The following is a 25,461-nucleotide window of genomic DNA, read 5'->3' as shown; positions in this document are numbered from 1 at the left end:
GGAAACCTCTCCCCTGTAGGATGCTAAACCTCGATTGTTTTGGGAAAGAAGAAGACACACTCACTCCACTGACATTGCCAAAGTCCAGGAATTCCTGACTGACAAGGACACTGAGAACTGACCCTGGTGAAGAAACAAAGAATTACATACTGGCAGGAAGAAATTTGTGGGACCCATGCTTGGGACTGTGGTATTATTTGGATTTCGGGGTTTATTCTACAGGCTGTGCCCTGTGTTTTGGATAAATCCTTCAGTATGTATTTCCCTCCCTAATTGGATTTTACCTGACATTGCCCTTATCCAGTTTTCTACATACCCAGATTGCTCACAAGGGGCTACCATTAGATTAGCACAACAAAAAGGCCTGGGTTATTTCCTCTGGACAAAAAGGGAATTGACCAGATCCCTGTGGGCTGGGTTATTTCATCTGGCCAATAGTGTAGTAGCCATTTGGACTATTCTTCCAGGCCAAGAACGTGATAAGAAATTGGGGCAACTACAAAAGGCCACTAGTCTTATTTTTGAAGCTCAGCTATCTTCAGTACAGGCTGGAGTTGCTGAGTTCCATGTAATTTCCACCCTTAGTTCTATGACCCAGAAGTTACTGACAGAGATGGTATTGAATATCACTGAGGCTGGGAAGGCATTGCAGTGGGATCTGGACTAGACTTGGCCCACTGCCCTTACAGACGTCAGGAGTACCATCTGATCTGTGGTCATGAAGACATACTTGGACACTTTCTGGATGGAAGTGTGGACATTCACAGTGCTCCTTCCAAGCATATGGACCGGTTAGGGTGGGTGTGGGCTCCCACATACCGAATCCTGCTGGGTCCATGGGGAGGATGCCTGTGGGACTGTAATTGTTTACCGAGACATCTGGGGAAATTAGACCACCTGGTATCTCCAACTGATTTCTAGACAGTACCCCTAGAATGACACCTGACATTTTGGATGAGAATAGAGAGTCAATGGACATTTTGGCCGTTAGAACCACCACAGCTCAGTGTATCTATAAACTGAAGCTAGGGGAAGTTGTCACTGTTTATGACAATATTTGTTGAGAGGGTGGAGGTCAAGGAACTACCCTGACGGGACACCCATTTTTTTTCAACCTAATGATAGCTGTGTATGCGTTAATGCCACCACTTTACAAGATATACATATTGATCTTACCACTGCTGCAGGCAATTATATCATTTATATCATCATGTTGTTGGCCTTTAAGAATATTCCAAATTGCTGCTGCACTATTTGCACCAGCCCATAGATGTCCAGCTAAGCCTCTTTTCTTCCTAGAGGAGACCTGTACCCTTTGCTCTGCTAGCCAAATAGCAGCTCCCTTGGAGCAATTTGAATACATGAAAGTGATTTGAAAGCTGGATAGGGGCAGGGTAAATTTTATAGTCCCTAATGGGGCATTAGTTTTTGTTATTTGATGTTCTAGTACGTGTTTCTCGGGGATAACATTATACCACATCTATTATTTTAAATATTTTCAGGTACTTTAGAGAGGCATTAACATTAATAGCATTGGAAGGGGTGTATTGTAATATGGTACCGGTTAAATTATTAGTTACTGGGATCATTTCAGTACAAGTAAACTTTCCAGGGGCAGAACACACTCTTTGAGTATAAGTCTGATTATTTACTAATTGGGTAACCAAAACATTAAGGACCCTTTCCCCCTGATATACTACTGACCCCTGGAATGGCCATTTATCATAGAATCATAGAATCTCAGGGTTGGAAGGGCCCTCAGGAGGTCATCTAATCCAACCCCCTGCTCAAAGCAGGACCAACCCAACTAAATTTGTCAAGCCTGACCTTAAAAACCTCTAAGGAAGGAGATTCCACCACCTCCCTAGGTAACCCATTCCAGTTCTTCACCACCCTACTAGTGAAAAAGTTTTTCCTAATGTCCAACCTAAACCTCCCCCTCTGCAACTTGAGACCATTACTCCTTGTTCTGTCATCTTCTACCACTGAGAACAGTCTGGATCCATCCTCCTTGGAACCCCCTTTCAGGTAGTTGAAAGCAGCTATCAAATCCCCCCTCATGCTTCTCTTCTGCAGGCTAAACAATCTCAGTTCCCTCAGCCTCTCCTCATAAGTCATGTGCTCCAGCCCCCTAATCATTTTTGTTGCCCTCCGCTGGACTCTCTCCAATTTATCCACATCCTTCTTGTAGTGTGGGGCCCAAAACTGGACACAGTACTCCAAATTAGGCCTCACCAGTGCTGAATAGAGGGGAATGATCACATCCCTCGATCTGCTGGAAATGCCCCTACTTATACAACCCAAAATGCCATTAGCCTTCTTGGCAACAAGGGCACACTATTGACTCATATTCAGCTTTTCGTCCACCATAACCCCTAGGTCCTTTTCTGCAGAACTGCTGCCCAGCCATTCGGTCCCTAGTCTGTAGCAGTGCATGGGATTCTTCCGTCCTAAGTGCAGGACTCTGCACTTGTCCTTGTTGAACCTCATCATATTTCTTTTGGCCCAATCCTCTAATGTGTCTAGGTCCCTCTGTATCCTATCCCTACCCTCCAGCGTATCAACCACTCCTCCCAGTTTAGTGTCATCTGCAAACTTGCTAAGGGTGCAGTCCACACCATCCTCCAGATCGTTAATGAAGATATTGAACAAAACCGGCCCCAGCACCGACCCTTGGGGCACTCCACTTGATACTGGCTGCCAACTAGACATGGAACCATTGATCACTACCCGTTGAGCCCGACCATCTAGCCAGTTTTCTATCCACCTTACCATCCATTCATCCAGCCCACACTTCTTTAACTTGCTGGCAAGAATACTGTGGGAGACTGTATCAAAAGCTTTGCTAAAGTCCAGAAATAGCACATCCACTGCTTTCCCCTCATCCACACAGCCGGTTATCTCATCATAGAAGGCAATTAGGTTAGTCAGGCATGACTTGCCCTTGGTGAATCCATGCTGACTGTTCCTGATCACTTTCCCCTCCTTTAAGTGGTTCAGAATTGATTCCTTGAGGACCTGTTCCATGATTTTTCCAGGGACTGAGGTGAGACTGACTGGCCTGTAGTTCCCTGGATCTTCCTTCTTCCCTTTTTTAAAGATGGGCACTACATTAGCTTTTTTCCAGTCATCCGGGACCTCCCCCGATCGCCATGATTTTATTTATATTAACTCCATTATAAAACCTTAATTTCAAAGTCTTGAAGCTCATTTGTAGTGATATTATATACTTTTATCTCCTCTGACCAGTCTTTTTTCACTCAATTGTTCGCTTATATGGGATATCTTGAACCTTAAAAATAATTTTTTTCAAACAATATTTAAATAAATCATTAAAGTGTAAAGGCCTTGGCCATTGGTTTTATCAGATATATGGCATTGTCTGTATTTGGATGTATTACAGGGGTAATAGTGTAATAGAGGAGATGGCAGGGGCAGTGGCAGCAGGGTGCCTTTGGTATTTATCATTTAAAATCCAATTAGGGAGGGCAATACAAGCTGAAGGACTTATCCAAAACCACAGGGCACAGACTGTAGAATAAACCCCAAAATCCAATCAATACCACAACATCCCCAAGCATGGGTCCCACAAGTTTCTTCCTGACTGTATAATTCTTTGTTTCTTCACCAGGGTCAGTTCTTAATGTCTTTTGTAGTCAGGAATCCCTGGACTTTGGTGGGTTTAGTGGAACGAGTGTTCCTTCTTCTCTTTTCCTGAAACAGTCATGGTTCAGCATGGTACAGGGGAAAGGTTACTAGCGCATCACCCTATAATGGTTTGATTCTTCTAGAAAAATCCAAAGGCACAGTAGGTCTGTCAGTGGACAAGGGAGAGGTTACTAGCACTGAGGGCCAGCTCCAGGCACCAGCCTACCAAGCACGTGCTTGGGGCGGCACCTTGGGAGGGGGCGGCGATCGGGGGTTGTTTTTGTTGTTTTTGGTTTGGCCAGGCGGTGCTGGGGAGGGAGGGGACTTGGGCGGCCCCACACGATGCTTGGGGGGGGCGGGGACTTTGGCGGAGCGACGCAGCGCTGGGGGGGCAGGGACTTGGGCATTGCAACGTGGCACTGGGGGCAGGGACTTGGGCAGCCCCACACGACGCTTGGGGCGGGGATTGGGTGGCCCCACACGATGCTCGAGGGGCGGGGACTTGGGCGGTGCGACGCGGCGCTGGGGGAGTGGGGACTTGGGCAGTGTGACATGGCGCGGGGGGGCAGGGACTTGGGCGGCGTGATGCGACGCTCAGGGAGGGGTTGGGCAGCGCTCACGGGGGCAGGGCGGTGCTCTTTTTTTTTTTTTTTTTGCTTGGGGCGGCAAAAATGTTAGAGCCGGCCTGCTAGCACTTCACCTTGTCCTTTTTCTCTGCTGTCCAGAAGGCACAGCAGAGCTAGAAGGAGAAATAGGCTGATCATCAGTCGGAGAGTCATCTCCAGATGGAAGGGTCTTTTTTTGCAGTGAGAAGCATGGGTCCAGGTAGGTAGGCCTTGGCACTTCATAGTGGTGGTGGTGGTGGTTAACAGGACTTGGAAAGGGCCTTTCCAGCGTGGAGCCAAAGCAGTCTTTCGTTGGTGGACCTTTACATAGGGTATGTCTACACTACGGAATTAGGTCGAATTTATAGAAGTCAGTTTTTTAGAAATCGTTTTTATATAGGCAATTGTGTGTGTCCTCACAGAAAATGCTCTAAGTGCATTAAGTCGCCAGACTGCATCCACAGTACCAAGGCTAGTGGTGACTTCCGGAGCGTTGCACTGTGGGTAGTTATCCCACAGTCTCCACCGCCCATTGGAATTCTGGGTTGAGATCCCAATGCCTGATGGGGCAAAAACAGTGTCGCAGGTGGCTCTGGGTACATCATCAGCCCCCCCTCCCCCACTCGGTGAAAGCAACGGCAGACAATCGTTTCACGCTTTTTTTCCTGGGTTACCTGTGCAGACGCCATACCACAGTAAGCATGGATCCCACTCAGCTCACCATCACCGTACAACTCCTGGGTGCTGGCAGACGTGGGACTGCATTGCTACATAGCAGCAGCTCATTGCCTTTTGGCAGTAGATGGTGCATTATGATTGGTATCCATCATTGTCATACTCCTAGATGCTCTTTTAGCCGACCTCGGTGAGGTCAGTCAGGGGCACCTGGGCAGACATGGGAGTGACTCAGCCAGGTCATTCCCATCTTCTGCCAAGCACCCAGGAGATGACGATGGCTAGCTCTCTTACTGCACCATCTGCTGGCAGCCTAAGATGTAAAGGATAGATGGAGTGGATCAAAACAAGAAATAGACCCGATTTGTTTTGTATTCATTTGCTTCCCCCCTCCCTCCGTTAAACCAACAGCCTGCTAAACCCAGGGTTTTGAGTTCAATCCTTCAGGGGGCCATTCTGTGTGACAGTTGTTTGGGTTTCTCCTTGATGCAAAGCCACCCCCCTTTGTTGATTTTAATTCCCTGTAAGCCGTGTCATCAGTTGCCCCTCCCTCCATCAGAGCAATGGCAGACAATCGTCTCACGCCTTTTTTCAGTGCAGATGCCATAGCACTGGGATCATGGAGCCCGCAATGGGATCACTCCAGCAATTATGAGCACTGTAAACATTACGCACATTAACCTGGAGTATATGAAGAACCAGAACATGCAAAAGCAAAACCAGGCAAGGAGGTGATGGCAGCATGGCTATGAGAGTGATGAGGTCATAGACATGGACACAGACTTCTCACAAAGTACAGACCCTGGCAGTGTGCACATCATAATGTTAATGGGGAGGTTCATGCCGTGGACTGCCTATTCTGGGCCTGGGAAACAAGCACAGACTGCTGGGACTGCATAGTGTTGCAGGTCTGGGACTATTCCCAGTGGCTGCGAAACTTCCGCATGCGTAAGGGCACTTTCATAGAACTTTGTGACTTGCTTTCCCCTGCCCTGAAGTGCCAGAATACCAAGATGAGAGCAGCCCTCACAGTAGAGAAGCGAGTGGCGATAGCCCTGTGGAAGCTTGCAACGCCAGACAGCTACCGGTCAGGCATCACTCTGGGAAAAGTGCAGGTCATAGTGGATGGCTTTGTTGCAATGGGATTCCCTAACTGTGATAGGGCGATAGATGGAACCTATGTCCCTATCTTGGCACCGGAGCACCAAGCCAGCGAGTACATAAACCGAAAGGGGTACTTTTCAATGGTGCTGCAAGTACTGGTGGATCACAAGGGACATTTCACAAACATCAACGTGGGATGGCCAGGAAAAGTACATGATGCTCACATCTTCAGGAACTCTGGTCTGTTTCAAAAGCTGCGGGAAGGGACTTTCTTCCCAGACCAGAAAATAACCACTGGGGATGTTGAAATGCCTATAGTTATCCTTAGGGACCCAGCCTATTCCTTAATGCCATGGCTCATGAAGCCATACACAGGCAGCCTGGACAGTAGTCAGGAGCTGTTCAACTATAAGCTGAGCAAGTGCAGAATGGTGGTAGAATGTGTGTTTGGACACTTAAAAGCTCGCTGGCTCAGTTTACTGACTTAGATAGACCTCAGCGAAACCAATACTCCCATTGTTATTACTGCTTGCTGTGTGTGCCACAATATCTGTGAGAGTAAGGGGAAAGACGTTTATGGCGGGGTGGGAAGTTGAGGCAAATCGCCTGGCTGCTGATTACACACAGCCAGACACCAGGGCGGTTAGAAGAGTACAGGAGGGTGCGGTGCGCATCAGAGAAGCTTCGAAAACCAGTTTCATGACTGGCCAGGCTACGGTGCGAAAGTTCTGTTTGTTTCTCCTTGATGACCCCCGCCCCTTAATTCACTCTACTTCCCTGTAAGCCAGCCACCCTCCCCTCCCCACTTCGATCACCACTTGCAGAGGCAATAAAGTAATTGTTGCTTCACATTCATGCATTCTTTATTAATTCATCACACAAATAGGGGGATAACTGCCAAGGTAGCCTGAGAGGGGTGGGGGAGGAGGGAAGGACAAGGCCACACGGTACTCTAAAACTTATTGAATACCAGCCTTCTGTTGCTTGGGCAATCTTCTGAGGTGGAGTGGCTGGGTGGCCAGAGGCCCTTCCCCCCCCCCCCATGTTCTTGGGCATCTGGGTGAGGAGGCTATGAAACTTGGGGAGGAGGGTGGTTGGTTACACAGGGGCTGTAGCGGCGGTCTGTGCTCCTGCTTCCTTTCCTGCAGCTCAATCGTACACTGGAGCATATGAGTTTGATCTTCCATCAGCCTGAGCATCGACTCTTGCCTTCTGTTAGCAAGCTGACGCCACCTATCATCTTCAGCCCGCCACTTACTTTCTTCAGCCCACCACCTCTCCTCACGTTCATATTGTGCTTTCCTGCACTCTGACATTATCTGCCTCCACGCATTCTGCTGTGCTCTGTCAGTGTGGGAGGACAGCATGAGCTCAGAGAACATTTCATCCCGAGTGTGTTTTTTTCGCCTTCTAATCTTCACTAGCCTCTGGGAAGGAGAAACATATGTAGCTGGTCGTGGAAAAAAAAAGGGAGAGTGGTCGTTAAAAAGACACATTTCAGAGAACAATGGGTACACTCTTTCACGGTAAACCTTGCTGTTAACATTACATAGCACATGTGCTTTCGTTACAAGGTCACATTTTGCCTCTTACTGAGGGACAGCCTGCCGGTTTGAGAGATCACTCACGCTTCACCCCTCCCCCCACCATGTGGCTAACAGCGGGGAACATTTCTGTTCAGCCACAGCCAAACAGCTGAGCAGGAACAGGCACCTCTGAATAACCCCTTAATAAAAGCACCCTATTTCAACCAGGTGACCATGAATGATATCACTGTCCTGAGGATAACACAGTGAGAAAGAACAGATGTTGTTTGAATGCCAGCAAACACCGGGACCATACACTGCCATGCTTTGTTATGCAATTATTTCCGACTACGTGCTACTGGCCTGGCGTGGTAAAGTGTCCTACCATGGTGGATGGAATAAGGCTGCCCTCCCCAGAAACCTTTTTGCAAAGGCTTTGGGAGTACATCCAGGAGAGCTTCATGGAGATGTCCCTGGAGGATTTCCACTCCATCCCCATACACGTTAACAGACTTTTCCAGTAGCTGTACTGGCCGAGAATGCCAGGGCAAATTAATCATTAAACATGCTTGCTTTTAAACCATGTTTAATATTTACAAAGGTACACTCACCAGAGGTCCCTTCTCCATCTTCAGGGTCCGGGAGCACGCCTTGGGTAGATTTGGGGGTTACTGGCGCCAGGTCTAGGGTGAAAAGCATATCTTGGCTGTTGGGGAAACTGGTTTCTCCGCTTCCTTGCTGTGAGCTATCTTCTTCATCCCCAAAACCCGCTTCTGTGTTGCATGATTCTCCATTGATGGAGTCAAAACACAGGGTTGGGGTAGTGGTGGCTGCACCCCCTAGCATGGCATGCAGCTCATCGTAGAAATGGCATGTTCGGGGCTCTGATCCAGAGCGGCTGTTTACCTCTCTGGTTTTTACATAGGCTTGCCTTAGCTCCTTAATTTTCACGCGGCACTGCTGTGCGTCCCTGTTATGGCCTCTGTCTTTCATGCCCTCTGAGACTTTTTCTAACGTTTTGGCATTTTGTTTACTGGAACGGAGTTCAGCTAGCACAGATTCTCTCCCCATATGGTGAGCAGATCCTGTACCTCCCGTTTGGTCCATGCTGGGGCTCTTTTGCGATCCTGGGACTCCATGGTCACCTCTGCTGATGAGATCTGCACTCACCTGCACCTTGCCACGCTGGCCAAACAGCAAATGAGATTCAAAAGTTTGTGGGCCTTTTCTTGTCTACCTGGGCCAGTGCATCTGAGTTGAGAGTGCTGTCAGGGAGCAGTCACAATGGAGCACTCTGGGATAGCTCCCGAAGGCCAATACCGTCGAATTGCATCCACACTACCCCAAATTCAACCCGGCAAGGCCAATTTCAGCACTAATCCCCTTGTCAGATATGGAGTAAAGAAATCGATTTAAAGAGCCCTTTAAGTCGAAAAAAAGGGCTTTGTCGTGTGGATGGGTCCAGGCTTAAATCGAGGTAATGCTGCTAAATTCGACCTAAAATTGTAGTGTAGATCAGGCCTTAGTGGCACAAACCTGCCATACATTTGGCTAACCTCATCACTGGCTAGCATGGGGAAAAGGAGGAGAATAATCCCCCGCAGTCTCTGCTGGCCCACCTAATGGGTTGGGGGACAGGCCAGAGACCTTCCCCTGTGATGAGACCCACAGTCCAGATCAACTCCTCTTATATCAAATAGGGAGTTGGAGGGATGGGGGGAACCCGGGCCCGCCCTCTACTCCAGGTTTCAGCCCAGTGCCCTGTGGATTGCAGCTGTCTTTAGTGTCTCATGTAACACCTGCATGACAGCTACAACTCCCTGGGTTACTTCCCCATGGCCTCCTCCCAACACCTTCTTTGTCCTCACCACTGGACCTTCCTCCTGATGTCTGATAACACTTGTACTTCTCAGTCCTCCAGCAGTACACCTACTCACGCTCAGCTTCTTGCACACCTCTTGCTCCCAGCTCCTCGTCCTCCCCTCACTGCTGGCAGTGAGGTCCTTTTTAAAACCAGATGCCCTGATTATCTTGCCTGTCTTAATGGATTCTAGCAGTTTCTTAATTGGCTCCAGGTGTCCTAATTAGCCTGCCTGCCTTAATTGGTTCCAGCAAGTTCCTGATTGTTCTGGAACCACCCCTGTTACCTTACCCAGGAAAAAGGGACCTGCTTAATCTGAGGCTAATATATCTGCCTTCTATCACTCTCCTGTAGCCATCTGGCCTGACACTGTCACATGCCTAGGAAGGAGTACTGCGGAAAGGGATCTGGGGGTCATAGTGGATCACAAGCTAAATATGAGTCAACAGTGTAACACTGTTGCAAAAAAAGCAAACAACATTCTGGGATGTATTAGCAGGAGTGCTGTAAGCAAGACATGAGAAGTAATTCTTCCACTCTACTCTGCGCTGATTAGACCACAACTGGAGTATTGTGTCCAGTCAGGGCCAGTGCAAGAATGTTTCGCGCCCTAGGTGAAACTTCCACCTTGTGCCCTCTACCATCCCCGAGCCCTGCAGCAGCTCCCTGCCCCCCACTGCCCTGAGGCGCTCCCCCCCCCGCAGCAGCTCCCCCCTTCCGCCCTGAGGCACCCCCCCACAGCAGCTCTCCTCCCAGGGAGCCATGCTGCAGCTCCCCGCCCCAGCTCACCCCAGCGCTGCCACCGCCCCAAGCCTGCTGCCACGGCTTCACTTCTCTCACCTCCCAGGCGTGCGGTGCCGAACATGCAGCAGGCGGTCCTCCCTGCCCCCCTGCCCCAGCTCCTCCGCCTAAATGCCGGCCGCAACCGGGGCAAACGGAGAACCTGATGCCACAGAAGAAAATGCCGCCCCCCCAAATCCTAGCGCCCTGTGTCCAGTTCTGGGTGTCACATTTCAGGAAAGTTGTGGACAAATTGAAGAAAGTCCAGAGATGGTCCAGAGAAAAACAACAAAAATGATTAAATGTCTAGAAAACATGATTTATGAGGGAAGACTGAAAAAAAATGGGTTTGTTTAGTCTGGAGAAGACTGGGGGGTGGGGGGGACATGATCATAGTTTTCAAGTACATAAAAGGTTTTTATATTGAGGAGGGAGAAAAATTGTTCTCCTTAACCTCTGAGGATAGGACAAGAAGCAATGGGGTCCCTGCAAAGGTAAGTTGCTCAGGTTTTGGCTTCAGCCCCAGATGGCAGGACTTCAGATTTCTGTCCTGGGCCTTGGCGAGTTTAACACTGGCCCTGCTTGATGGCTCCCCTGAAACCTGCTCACTGCTCCCTAGAGAGGCCACAGACCTCTGTTTGAGAACCACTGACCTATCATAAAATAGCCTGTGCATACAGAGATAGAGGGGTTTTTTTATTTAGAGACATATATTTAGTTAAGTATAGTTAGTAGTAAGTTATAGTGTGTGTGTGTGCATTTTTTTTTTAATATATATATTCTTCATATGTTCAAAGGGTCTGAATGAATTCTTCCCTGACAGCTCACTGGAAGAGACTTCAGGAGCAAACTGTGTTTACATGAACACATGTACTCTGCTTAGATATCCAGTAGATAGAGTGGTGTTGCTCAAAGTAATCAACTTTGGCTGATGTTGGGTTACAAATTACTTCGGTACTGAATGCAAGGGTGGTGAAATGCTGTTAGCAATGTTGTTGTCATTATTGTATGAATAAAGGGGAGCAGAATTGTGCTTAACCTGTACCAAATGAGGGGTCACCCTCAGCTGTAAAGACCTGATTATGCCAGGGGCTCAAGTAACCAGGGTAAGGACAAGTGTTCTAGCCAGGAGATGTAGACTCTCCCCAAGGGTTCTCAGTCTGGTTTAACCTGTTCCTCCCCACTGTTCAAGGATAATGCTAAATAGGCTTCATTATGATCCTCTTTGTTATTTTAAATGCTCAATCAGAGCTGAAATCACTTGTGGTGGGACTATGTTTCTGCCCAGCCTGCTAAAAGCTAAAAATCACAAACCAACTGATCTTCAGAGGTCACAGCAGATAAGAAGGTGACTGACAGGTCAGTGGGAGCAGTGAGCTGGCAGCAGCAGTTGGTGGGAGCCTGGCCAATGGAGCAACAAGCCAGCAGAAGCAGCTAGCTAGGGCAAGCACTCAGATAGCAGAGCAAGCAAGGTGCCTTCTTCCCTGGGTGGGAGATGAACTCACAGAGATGTACCTCTGAACTCTGGGTCCTCACTGACCAAGGACAGCCCACTGTGAGTGGGGTCTGTGAGGGAGCAGAAATGGGTACAGTAAAGGAACTTTTGGTTGTAGGATTCAAGAACATGAGGCAGAAGGCACTGTATCAAGCACTCTAGAATGGGTGTCCTGCTCACAGTTTTATGTTTATGAATCCTGCTTGTGGCACTTCCCCTAATTAATGTTGGGTGACTCCTCTCCTTTAATTAAAAGTTTCTTTTCTATACTCAGAGTCTGTGCTTACGAGTGGGGAAGTATTGCCTCTCAGAGGCACCCGGGGTGGTGTGCATTTTCCCAGGTTACTGGGTGGGGACTCAAACCAATTTTGTGTTGTATTATTGAAAAGGACCCCCTAGATATTGAACCTGGCCCTGGTTACTGCTGGCTCCACCTGGCAAAAGGGTTAAAATGTTACTCTAGGTAGGTGGAATCCAGTTCTCTTTGTTCCTGTTTAAATAGAATCCCTGTTATATTATTCTTTTTTTTACAACCAGTTCTACTATCTTGCCTACCATTAAACAACCTTTCATCACCATGTAACCCCCACCCCTCCCAGTTCTCACCTGCTGAGTAAATTATACCACCGCTGTGATGGACCATTGCTAAATCTTAGTCAGTGGTTTGGGGATAGGGTGCCCCTTGGATGTATTTCAAACTATAACACAATAAACCTCAGAAGTCAGTTTACTCAAGGTGGGGGTGTTGGTGTCAGCGACCCCTGTACTGGGAGGAGCAGGCACAAGCTAAGGGGGATGAGCTGTTGAGCAGGGGCAGGAGGGGCTCTTGGGAAAGCAGAAGTTGAAATGTGGGGTTAGGCTTGGGCCAGGAACTGAATTTAGAGGGTTGAAGTGCTGGACGGGGCAGGTCCAGGATATAGGGGGTGATTGGGGGAGGCTAAAAGGAAGCAGAACAATGAGGGAAACTCCACCAAACCCTACTCACCTCCAAGCTTTCCTGGGCCAGTTTTAGGGCAGGTGAACAAAGTGGTTGCCCTGGGCACCAATTTCTGGGGAGGTGGTGGCACCATACCTCTGTGCTGCTCAGCTGTTGTTTTTTTTTTCCCCCACCACAGCTGCTCTGAGTAGGGTTACCAGACATCCTGATTTCATCAGGACTGTCCCGATTTTAGGGGCTTTGTCTTCTATAGGACTCTATTAACCTCCACACCTATGCTATCTGGTTACCCCAGCTCCAAGGGGAGCAATGAAAAATCTTTTTTCTGCCTTGATTAGCAAAACACCCAGGCCCAGTCCTGAGCAACCTCCCAGCATTCCTCCAAACCCATAGCCACACCCACCCCCAAACACCACAGGGGTCCAATAATCCTCAGGCCCCCTTCTGCCCAGACACCACATCCGCAGTTACATCTGGCTCCCCACAAGATCCCCTTCCTCCCCACACACCCTTTCTGAGGAAAACAAGGAGTCAGGTCCTGCCTCCCACTGTTTGAAGGGATCCTGTGAGAGAAATCTGTACACGCATGGAGCTGCATAAATCCTGATAGCTGTGCAGGGGTGGGGGATGACTGGTGAGGAAAAGCAAAGAGAAGGGATTCCTCAAAGGGAGGGGTAACAATAAGAGATTGGAAGAGGACGAGAGAGGGCACTTGATGAACAAGGGTGCAGGGAATGTTCCTCCAGGGATAGATTAGAAGGCATGAAGCTGACAGCTGCGGAAGGAGGAGTGATGGGAGAGGACAGAGAAGCTAGTAGGAAGGGAGGTTCTAACCTATCTCCTAAGGGTGATGTATGTACGAGGTTCCATGGTGTAAGAGTCTTTAAATGCAGGGTAACACATCATGCTCATCATCCACCTTTCCATCTTCCCATACCCTCTATGTGTAATGTAAGCAGGAGTGGCTCCAGGTCCCAGCACGCCAAGCGCGTGCGGCGAAGGCAAGCCGCTGGGGGCACTCTACCGGTCGCCGTGAGGGCAGCAGCCTGCCTGTCGTGCTTGGGGCGCAAAATAACTAGAGCCGCCCCTGAATGTAAGTGGGGTTCTTTCCTTGCATTAATCCTGTCAGAAGGGTCCACTTTATGAGTCATCTCCCTCCAAAGTGATCTGTTCAGTGCCATATCCTCTATTACACCACATGCTAACATGTCTTCCTTTAGGACATCCCATTACTTCTTCTTGGGTCAACTTCCTCTCTTTTCCCTTCAATTTTGATCTCTTGGACTCTCTTACCCATGTAGTTGTCAGGACCAACCCATCTGAGCCTGAACTCCCTCATTTTTTCATTCATGGACGTTACTTTGAGCATGTCTAACATACACATTCCTCAGGTGGTCTTTCTCACTTAGACAACTCATCCAGCTCAACATTTACATTTTTCTGGACTGGATCATTAGCTCATGTTTCTTCTTTGTTGCCCAACACTCAATGCCGTACAGTAAAAGTTGATGACCCAGTTTTATAGACCTTCTCTTTTAATCTCACTGGTATCTTCCAATTGCATACGATGCCCCTTATCTCTCTCCAATTGAGTTCTATATGTCAGAAACTGGGTTAAATAGTGACATTAAAAAATACTAGTAGCTGAAAGTCTGTGCTGTCGCACAGGTATAATTCCTAGTGTCATGTGTGCAAATAAGCCAAAAGTCTGAGAACTTAAAAACTGCACTGTATCAGGCTGCACATCCAAATGATGACTGAAAGTAGAGATACTCTAATCATCAAGAGCTCTCAGCCAGGCTTGTAGCTGTTTCCTTCACTTCACACTGACTCTACAGACATTCTTGGCTTGGATGTGATGTTTGGGGTTATTGTGTATGCTGGTTGTGCTGCTGTGTTGATTTGTGTGTGGTTGTGTTGTGTTGGGAGAGCTGTGTGGATTTTCACAGGGGGCATCTGGGCCTACGAGTGTGGCAGCTGGTCCAAGTAATCCACCCTCTATGCAGTCTTCCTCATACAACCAATGAATTTGTTGCATGCAAGTTAGCTGTAGAAAAAAGGTGGCAACTGGTTGTGTTTCCCGGGATATTACAATGCTCTAGGATTCTGGGCAGGGCCTAAATACATGCCTTACTGTACCTGTGGGAGTAATTCATCAATTTAAAATGGCTGAGAACTTAAAAACTGGATGGTAACAAACCACAAAGCCTAATGATTATTCCATCGGGTGATATTTTGAACAAAAGGAGCTCAACCATGCTTGTTGTCACTTCCCTCCCTTCCCACTGAGTGACACACAGACGGACATTCCTGGAATCTTATTTTATAGATTTAAGATGCCAGAGGTGAGTTACAAAAATAATAGAAAGAATCTGTATGAAGAAGCAGCAAAGAATTTGTGGCACCTTATAGACTAACAGACACTTTGCGGCATGAGCTTCGTGGGTGAATACCCACTTGCATCCGACAGTGGGTATCCACCCACGAAAGCTCATGCTGCAAAATGTCTGTTAGTCTATAAGGTGCCACAAGATTCTTTGCTACTTTTACAGATCCAGACTAACACAGCTACCCCTCTGATACTCTGTATGAAGAGTAAAGGATTAATCCTACTGAATTTATCTGAACCTGAATGGATAAAGTGGGGAGTGAGAATGCCAGTTCAGTCACCCTACCACAGAAACTCTCCCCACCGAAGCAGAACGTCATCGTCATAATTCATTATCATTGGCTGAACAGACCTAAAATGCTGGACATTGTTACTAGCTCCTTGTGAACAGAGCAGCCTTTACAGCTGTCAAAGAAGCTTTCACGTTTGTCAACTACACCACAAATGAACTGAAAACAAACCCAGCTTATGTTGAGAATAGATTCACACCTGAGCCCATTTGAGAACACTGCAGGATTACTGTACATGCCATTAGCATCACTGATACAGTTATTTTATGGTATAACAATTTTGTTAAATCATATTTACTTAAAAAGTTGACTAATTTGTCTGTGCATTTCATGGCAATTAGTTAAATTCTGTCACTGTATTAAAGAATTCAAGATCACAGACAATCAAATTAATCACCTCAGGAAATGGAGGTGACTTTTCAAGGTATTTACCGAGGAATAACAATGACCTGGTAGGACACTGGGGCATTTGAAGTGAAACTCATCGGAGTTATATCAATATCTTTGGGGTCAATGAGAGACTTCAAGGTAAAGTTCTGCAAAATCGTTGTCAGTAGCAAAAATAGCTCCATCCGAGCCAAAGCCTCTCCCACGCAACTCCGTTTCCCTGCAATGAAAAAGGAATATTGAAGAGATATTGGAGATCTTTCTTTGCGGAACTTTACATGCTGTTTCTATGGATGGAGGATAATGGAAGTCACCTGAGTTCAGGATGTTAGAAAGCATTTGGGGCTTAAGAAGCCATTCAAAGATTGTTTTAAGGTTTGAGTTCCATATATAAAGCGGTCTTTTTAAATCCAGTTTGGGGAGAGGGTTGGGAATGTGTGGGATTTGAGGAATAGCTTATGCGCTTCCCAAGTTAGCTAATAAGTGTTAAAGGGACAGTAATGTGGTGGTTATTGGGTAACAAGTAAGGAGGTGCAGGCAGGATCATGAGAAGGTGGATGAAGGAATAATTGATCATGGATTCATTTATACCAGACAGACACCATAAAAGCAAGAAGTTGCCAAGCAGAGCAAAGAGAGGAGTATGTGGAGTGCATCCGAAAAGTCACTTCAGACAGCTAGCAGGAAGTAACATGGTTTAACGACTGATAGATGTTTTACTAGCGTGAGAGACTCTGCTTCATGGACCACCTGAAAACCCTCTGCAGACAGTGTGAGCCAGCAGAATCATCGAGGCAAAGCTAGAAGACAGTCTGGGATCTGAAATAAACATGGATAACTTTACCTATAGAAAAAGGCATGAAGAAGTCACTCTTCTTGAAGGCACCATTTTCATCCAAGAAATGCCCGGGGTTAAATTGCTCTGGGTTTGGAAATTCCTTGCTGTCATATAGGACTGACTGCAGTACAGGGAATATAGTGGTGCCCTAAATTAGTAAACATATAAACAGAGTTAAAGTGGATACTATCCAAAGCAGAGAAACCTTCAAAATTCAGAGCTGGACAGTGGGACCCATATTGATTTTTCTTTATTTCCTTGCAGTTCCTGAACTTCATGTTTTCAACCAGAAGTAGAAATATTAAAATTCCATGAGAAGAGCTAATCCCACTGAAGTCCCATCCACAGGGAAATCCTCTTCAGAGAGGTTGTTCCTATCTGATCATTATCCTGAATTCAATATCTAAAAGTCTGGGGAGAGTTTGGCTAAGATCCAGAAGTTTCACTTGCACTTTTGAGCTGATGCTCTGAAGCATTTGAGGTTTCCTGGTCAAGATACTGTATTCATCACACCAACAGTTTCCCTATAATTCATAATTAAACTAAGAGCCCCATGCAATTTTACAGTCAAACTCACAGTCAGCAAGTCCGCCCCTGAGTATGGTGAGTTCTGGTGCATTTTAACAGCTCAACTGGTTCAGAGTTTGGTGGAGATTAGAACTGGGTAAATTTTATCAGACAAATACAGTTTATCCACCAGAAATGCAGTTTCAGCTGATCTGAAACTATTTGCAAATTTGACCCAATCAGTTTTGTCTGGGAAAAAGTTCAGAAAACGCATATAAGGAGGGGTGTGTGTCTTCCTATAACTTTTAGGCCAGAGGCTAAGGTACTTGGGATGTGAGAGATGCAAGTTCGAATCCCCAATTTGGAGCAACAATTTGAACTCAGATCTTCCCCCAATCCAAAATGAGGATTCTAACCTCCAAGCTCTCAGATATTCCAGGATAGGCTCTTTTCAATCTGTCCTTATGAAGCTGTTCCACTTTTTATTAATATTTAAATATCCACTGAGCAAGCGAGAATGAGAAAGGCATTCACCTGGGAGGCAGGAGATGTGGATTCAAATCTCTCCTCTGAATCAAGCAGAGGGAAGAATTCAATCCACATTTTTTAACTCCCAGGTTTTTGACCTAATGAAAATACAAAGTGGAACAGCTTGACCCGGAGGACTTGAGAACAGAATAACCAAAATGCTGGTGATTAGGGCACTCAGCTGGGAGAGGGAAGAACTGCGCTTGAGTCTCTGCTTCACTGAATATTTTAGTATTGATACGAAACTGAATAGCTTCTACAAGAGAGATTGAGGCGTCACCCCAGCATAGGCTATAGCCTGGTGCTTAGGATACTCACTGGGGAAATCTGAGTTCAAGACCTGGCTCCAGAGGGGAGGTACAAATCTAGGTCTCCCACATCCCAGGAAAGTGCCCTATCCACTGTTAAAGCGTTAAAGAAGGGGGATAAAACCCACACCAAGATTTTCGAAGTAGATCAGATTTTTCCAACTTGCTGACAAATTGCAAAGATTTTCAGAAGCTAAATGAATATTTTTTCTGATTTTTTTGGCTTGCTGGCTGAACTGAGCTCAGTAACTGGCATCATCCGACTAACAGTAAGAGCCCGACTCAATTTTACAGAAACCTCAGCCTTGAAGCGTGGTTTGTTTTGTGGTGTGTATTTATCTGTACTGGTTTGCATTTAATTCCAGAAATGGGCAAACGTGCGGGGAGCTCTGATCCTTTTAAAACGTATTTATTCATTACTCATTTGCATGCACTATTTTGTTTTGATTTGACCGAACAGTGTCAAGACGTTTCCCCAGAAACACCTCCCTTTGGCCTCAAAAAAGAGGGGAATGATGGCACGCATTGGTGTGATACCAAAATCTTAGTTGCACATCATTGCTAAAATTATTCTCTATTCCATATCTTACTGCTACGCAACTAGGCTCTCAAACTTCTTCTGGATGGAAACCAAAACCTGCAGACTATGAAAGTCTGTTCAGCTGCATAGAGAGGCTTGGAAAGTTTCAATATAATTGGTACGTTCCTGGCAATTATTTAAAACTCCCACCACATAAAAGCCGGCCAAACTATTTCTATTGCGAACGCAGAACTGGCCCTTTCACCGAGAACTGACCTTGGGGATAATGTATTGTCTGAAATGAGTGTCTCTATTCACAGCACGTGGGACACCAAGAGGGGCAAGAGAGACGAATCTCTGGATCTCATGTACAACAGCATCTGTGTAGGGCATCTGGCTTCGGTACGCCATGCAGGGGCTTCGGCTTCGGCCAATCACACGGTCAATCTCTACGTGAACCTTCTCTGTCATCAAATTAATGAGATTTAACACCAAGACTAAAGAACAGGATTCCCATAGATTTGCCCAACAGTCTGTTGCTCTGCCCCCAAAACACAAGTCTCAGCAGATGGACATTGGGAATATAATAAAACAGGTCAAATTTTCTGTTACAGAAACTACTGTACTTCGTATCTATGAAAAAGGGCCAACAATGTAATTAGACGGCAGTGATATTGTTCATACCTGGTACTGTTACTAACTAGAGCACAATGTAAAATTATCACCAGTGCATCTAAATATCTACTAAGCAAGAGAGTCCCAAAGCATCTCCCACCGCAAGGCCATTTGTTAATGTGCAGGGCCGTCCTTACCCATACACAAAGTATGCAGCTGTGTAGGGCACCAGAAAATTTGGGGCGTGTTGCTCCAGCCCCTGCTCTGTCTCTTCCCCAGGGCCCCGCCTCTGCTTCGCCCCACCTCTTCCTGCCCCAGCCCCGCCCACACTCCCTGAGGACTCCAAAACTGGTCGGGCCTGCACTCACCGGTAAGTGGAGCGACCCGGACCAACCTGCTCTGCTCCTCTGGCTCCCAGCCGTGCCACCGGCGAGTGCTGGGGGGCAGTTCCCCCCTCCCTCCAAGCCTGGGAACCAGGGGAGCAGAGCAGGCTGGGGCCAGGTCACTCCACTTCCTGCAGGAAGTGGCCAGTCCCCCTATCCCCCGTCCCCCATGGAGGCCTGGGGCCAACCCCCTCCCTCCCGTGGAGGCCTGTGGCAGGGCCACATACAGCGCCCCCCTCCCCCGCCCCCGCGGAGTCCTGGGGCCCCACACAGCCCCCCCCAGAGGGGCTGCGTGAGGCATGAAAATAGCTAGGGACGGCCCTGCTAATATGAAGTTGGAATTAGCACTGGATACAGATTTTTTTTAGCACTGGCAGAGCTTTGATTTAAGCCCTTACATGATCCCGTCCTCTACAAGCCCATTAAATCCAAAGGCAAAACAACTTTGCCTTCATTCAGGGGGAAAGGGCCCATTTGACAGCCCCGGAATGTGAAAGCATCTGTTACCCACAGAATAGTCACAGCCTGGTCAGTGGCAGGGCAGGCTTCTCTTTTACAAACACTGCAATTAAACACCCATGGCTGGCCATGTCAGCTGACTCAGGCTCGCAGGACTCAGGCTACGGGGCTGTTTAGAGGTTGAGGCTCAGGCTGGAGCCAAGGCTCAGGGACCCCAGGAAGAGGGAGGGTCCCAGAGCCCGGGCTCCAGCCCAAGCCAAAACATCTACACAGCAGTTAAACAGTCCCGTAGCCCAACCTCTATGAGCCAGACCCAGCTGACCTGGGCCAGCCACGGATGTTTAATTGTAGTGTAGACATACACATGTACTTCCCTTATCAGAGAACCTGAACACTGATCCGGATTTGAGAGAGGAATTCAATCACAACAGCCCCATTCAGCCTTTGGATCCTCTCCTCAGATGGCCAATATGGGGACAAGTAATGCCCACTGTACTGCTGTTTTTTGGATGAGAACTTCAGCCTGCAGGGAACTGGAGTAAGAAAGTCCCCCAACACATCTTCAACTCACTTGACATGAACCAAAGAACATCCACCACATGGCAGTCATGCAGCTCACTGCCAACCCAGGCCAGATGTGATCTGGTGATTTAACGGGGGAGGCTCTGCTTACATTTACTGATCTATAGAGCCAGGCACTCCTCACATCTCCCCAAGACTTAACATTTTGTGTGTGTGTGTCACCGTTACCTTCGATTTCTGGGTATTTCATAAGAAGCTTGAGTCCATGTTTCAGGGTGTCACTAGTTGTCCCTGTTCCAGCAAAGAATAAGCCTAATGTTCTTCTTAACAAGCTCTCAGTGGTAAATTCCGACTGGCTGTTATGTTGCTCCTGCAGAAAGGTTTGGTACAGATGGTTGATAATTGATTGATTGTAAAAGTATCGGATCTATTGTCACAGGCCAAAGAAGTCTCATTTTCTACCCAAAATGTGACCCACCTGGCACCGCTTTACAAATCCTACAGAAATGGGCCAGAGTACAGCAGCATTATTGCACTGCTTTGGGCCATTTCTGTTCACTAAGGTGGTTTTACATGAGTGAGGTGAATAGGGCTTTCCCCTTTATATTACAATTTCCTTGTCTCCCATTAGGGGCTTCTGAAAAGCCACGTACTCTATTGTTCCTTAACAAATAAATAGCACTGATATGTATAACCCACTCCCCAGTAAAGGGGAAGGGCTGCGGCTATCACCTACCTGTTTTACTTTGATGAGGAAAGCATCGATGAAGTCTCGAGGGCAGCTGGGCTCCAGGGACTCTCTGTGCATCTCCACTCTCTCCAGAACAAACTTTCTCAACTCCTCAAAATGTTTAAAGATTCTCTGGTGAGACCCAGGGATGTAATGCATGAGAGTCGGAAAAAAATTGTACAGCTGTAAAGATTGAAAGAAAAAAACATCTTGGTTTTCCTGGGCAGAGAAGCTTCCTTCATAATATTTACTCAAATGACTTAACTATAGCAGCACAGACTCTTCTGTGACATCTTATTTTCTAAATGGATTCTGAAGAACTTTGAAAACTTTACCAACTCCCATTACCCAATGCGTATATATTCCACACAAAAACTTCAGTGACATTCAGTTACATTAGCTAAAAGACTCTCCCTTATTTTCAAAATAAAACCATCTTCAGTAGACACATCTTGTTTTTGAAAAATCACACTGAAGTGCACTATCTTAACTCTGAACACAGATTTTCTCGGCAGGTGGTAGCACATTATAGATTTTCAAAGGGAAATTTACTTTAGTCGTGCTGAGGTTGAATTTAAAAGACTCACATTCTCTGCCAATGTAACACCATTGATTTCAAATGAGTTATGCCAGCAGACAGTTTGGCCCTTCATTTGGTACATTTAGTGAGGTTTTCAGGAAGGGGGCATGGAGGTAAGTGGCTGTGAGCTGGAAGTGAAAAGGAGTTTATTATGGAGGTGAGGAATATGATCACATTCACTATCATGTTGCTTATGTGATAAGGCATGTGACATGTGATTGGTGTGGACATTAACATCTTAACTGGCATCTTCCTTGATTTTTACCGATAATGTTGACAGTGAATATCCTTAAGCAAATTAAATTCTAAGCTAATGACGTGTTTTGTGTGGGAATTTCAACAATACTTAGAAACAAGTTTGAGGCTGGGTTTGGTAGTAGCTGCAGCCTAGCAAGAAGGAGACCATTATGGGAATCTGAAATAACACTTGTTTATGGAAAATTAATAGTTAAAGAAAGAAATTTCTGTCCCCTCCCACAATAGAAAGGAGAAGAATAGAATAACCCCCTGAACATACCGCTGTCCAGGGAGAGCGCTGGAGCTTGTTAATTTCATCTATGAGATTTATTAAAGTCACAAACTTCTTATCTTCATAGTCAAACCGGTCCCCAAAGACGATTGAGCAGATGACATTGGAGACGGCATGGTTGAGGAAGAGGGTGGGGTCAAAGGGCCACCCTGGAGCAAAACAAAACTAAAAAGAGTCAGTTTTAATTCAGTGTCTTCACCCTCCGCATCAGAGTCACTGGCAGCATGGAGATGTTGTGGATCCCCAACCACAGGGAAAGACTCAAGGTGGGGCTGACAGCAATATTCCCTGGGGAGGGTGGGTTAGGGCTGCCCCAATCCCCCACTCTTACCTCTCACATGCTAAATTAAACACTTGCCACTTTTTTTCTTGGCAATCAGTTTAACTCTGTCTGCTCTACTGCTTTCTGCCTGGCACACTCTGGTCTGACCAGGGGCCATCAGTGCCTCTCTGAGTGACACCTGCCTGTCTGACTTGGATCCCATTTCACAGAAAAGATCCCAACCCTTTCACAACAGGATCCTGCTTAGAGGGCTCTGCCTGAGCCACTGCTTGTGTTGTTGTAGCATCATCACTAACTCCCAGAGCGCAGCAATCTCCCCTTGGCACTGCCAGCCCGGGCCGTGCAGTGCAAATACACAGTTGTTGTGCTAGGGAAGGAATGAAGGCTCCCAGCACAACAGCAGGGGGATGGGTCTGCTTTCCGCCTTCAGAGTGCACTAAGCAGGCCCCACAGCTCAGCTAACACAGCTGGAGAGGCTGAATTTCCCACTGGCTCACCAGTGACATCTTAGCTTCCGTTTCAGGTTCTTCCTTCCTCATAAGCACAAGGAACACACAGGGCTGGTAACTGAGAGCTAACCTGAGGCTGCAGCATCAGAGGGAGCAGCATAACATTCCTGGGAATTATCGGCAAGAGTTCACCCCTCTGACCTGAGACCACAGTGCTCATGGGGAACATCCAGAAGCAGCATTTTCTTTATGCACCAGACCCCTGCTCGTGTTCCTCACCGTCGATTCTCTTTGACTCATTTCCAACAGCAATAGCTGCCCCTTGGCTCAGGGTGCACAAGTAGCAGCAGCAGCAGCACTAATGTAGTACTAATGGTGGGGAAGGGTCTCAGTGCATTCTCCTCTTCCACTTACAATTCACCAGACGGGAAGAGCCAACTTCAGTTTAGCCCTTATTGTTGCATTAAATATTGCAAGAGGCAGGATGGTTTGCTGCTATGGCCTGGGTCTCAGGAAATCTGGGAATAATTCCCAGCTCTGCTGCAGACATCCCAGATGTGACCTCGAGCAAGTCACTTCATCTCTCTGTCTCAGCTTTCTATTTCTTAAATAAGAGAAACAATCCTGTAATTATTTGGGCTCCTCGGAACTGGAGTACACCAAAGCCCCAAGGTACCAATAGTGCCCCAGGCATACTAGGATTCGGAGGCAAGCACTTTAGGTCTTGTAGGCGCTAGCCCTAGTGGGGCTCAATAGCTCTGGTTGGGTTGCGGGCTCTGGGGTGGGGCCAGGGATGAGCGGTTTGGGCTGCAGGAGGGGGATCAGGGCTGGGGCAGGGATGTGGGAGGAGGTTTGGGGTGCGGGGTCCCGGCAGCACTTACTGTGGCTCCCAGGAAGTGGCCACCAGGTCCTTGTGACCCCTAGGTGCATGGGTGGCCAGGGAGGCTCTGTGCACTGCCCTTGCCCTAGTGCCATCTCCTACTTTTAATGGCCCAGTCAGCACCAGCTGCCAGGGTCCCTTTTCAACTGGGAATTCTGGTTGAAAACTGGACGCGTGGCAACCCTACCAGTGACCTGCCCCCAGCTGCAATGTCTGGCAGCTTGTTCCACATGGAACTCTGTCCACAGTTCCTGGGGGTTCCTCTCTGCATACAACCTCTCCACAGCTCCTTGCTTTCCATGTGGCTGCTGCTTTCCAACATAGCCTGGCCACTTCCTGGTTCAGGATCTTTCCCCTGACCTGACCAGGGGAAAGGGAAGTGTCAAGTGCAGTTGGGAGGTGGCCAATGGGACTTGTAGTTCTCTGCTTAGCAGACCCATCATACTGCCCTCCTCTCTGAGGAAGGATGCATCCTCACACATAGTGCTAGTCCATGTGGCAGTCTTGGTGCCAGCAGAGGGCTGTGCTCTTCCTGTGGCCTCAGGTCCTCCTGTATGGCTGGGTCGTTTGTGTTTTGCTCACTCATTGGCTCGCCTCAGCCCAGACTACAGACTTCCTTCCCCGGTACTGGTTCTACCATCTCTGTTATAGGTTCACCTCCCACTGTTGGTGGTTCTCTTTGTTGTCCATTTCGGTTCCTTCTGATAAGGCCACACCTGGCTATGCCATATGATGGTTTGCCACTACTCAGTGAGACACATGCTAATGTTCGTCCTGGCCTGGTCCTCTCCAGTGCTCTGGGAGTCAACCTCTTAGCTGACTGTGGCTCTCTCAATTATTGTCTTGGCCCTGCTGCAGCAAGTTGATCATATCTTCAGCTGGGTAAGGACCCAAGTAGGTTTTAGCCTGTTGTAATGGAGGACAAAACTGTTTCCATTGAGGACAGTGGATTGTGCACAAAATACCTCTGACGCCTGGCTGACCACCCTGTATGAACCCATGTACTTTTGCTGCAACTTAGCACTCAAACTCCTTTCCCTTCTGTGGACCCAAACCAGTTCACCCTCCTGGTATATCTGGGCAGTCCCCCTTAAATCTCAAGGCTCCTTCTGTCTCTAGGTGGCCCTGGTGAGGCTTTACTGCTTGGGCAGCAGTGCTGAAGATGCCTGTCAAGTGCTAGGTACTCTGTGGGACTAGTATACTCATCTATCTTGGCTACCCCATCCAGCAATTCTACTAGAGGGTGGTACATCACATTATATGGTGTGTACCCCAGGGACGACTGCACATTAGTCTTGTAGGCCATCATGACCTAGGGAAGAAAACTGTCCCAATTCTGTTGACTGGCATCTACAACATAGCTGCAAATGTACAGTTCAGACGCTCCACCTGGCAGAAACCTGGGTGTGGCTGGTCATGCCTACTGCTCAGAGCAGGAGTTGGTAACCAGGATTAGGAGAGTAGGAGACCAGGGTCAGACCCAGAGGCCAGGTGCCAGAGCCAAAGTCAAAAGTCAAGAATTGGAGCCAAAGGTCAGAGCCAGGTTACTTGGAATGAGGCAAGGCAGGAGCAGGAGCTATCACAACCATGGGCAAATGCTTTGAGCAGCCGCCAAACTGTTGCTGCAGCTGGG

The 25,461-nt window shown here is 47.5% G+C and overlaps 1 protein-coding gene across 1 annotated transcript in view; it reads right to left on the bottom strand.

Annotated features, from left to right (window-relative positions):
* Positions 1 to 8,174: 8,174 nt before the first annotated feature.
* The window catches only part of LOC120369523 (cytochrome P450 2H2-like), a 28,113-nt gene continuing 10,826 nt past the window's right edge, over positions 8,175 to 25,461 (bottom strand). Inside the window, exons 4-10 of the mRNA XM_039482952.1 lie at positions 22,205 to 22,365; positions 21,114 to 21,290; positions 20,606 to 20,747; positions 18,675 to 18,862; positions 16,542 to 16,683; positions 15,743 to 15,917; positions 8,175 to 8,241 (exon numbers count right to left, since the gene is read on the bottom strand). Coding sequence (XP_039338886.1) covers positions 8,190 to 8,241; positions 15,743 to 15,917; positions 16,542 to 16,683; positions 18,675 to 18,862; positions 20,606 to 20,747; positions 21,114 to 21,290; positions 22,205 to 22,365 — 1,037 coding nt within the window. The 3' untranslated portion in view covers positions 8,175 to 8,189. The remainder of the gene's footprint in view (positions 8,242 to 15,742; positions 15,918 to 16,541; positions 16,684 to 18,674; positions 18,863 to 20,605; positions 20,748 to 21,113; positions 21,291 to 22,204; positions 22,366 to 25,461) is intronic.

This window comes from Mauremys reevesii, linkage group 7, assembly GCF_016161935.1.
Source record: "Mauremys reevesii isolate NIE-2019 linkage group 7, ASM1616193v1, whole genome shotgun sequence".
NCBI classification, from domain to species: Eukaryota; Metazoa; Chordata; order Testudines; family Geoemydidae; genus Mauremys; species Mauremys reevesii.
Note: the sequence above shows the minus strand (reverse complement) of the source record. Positions and strands in the feature narration are given on the sequence as shown.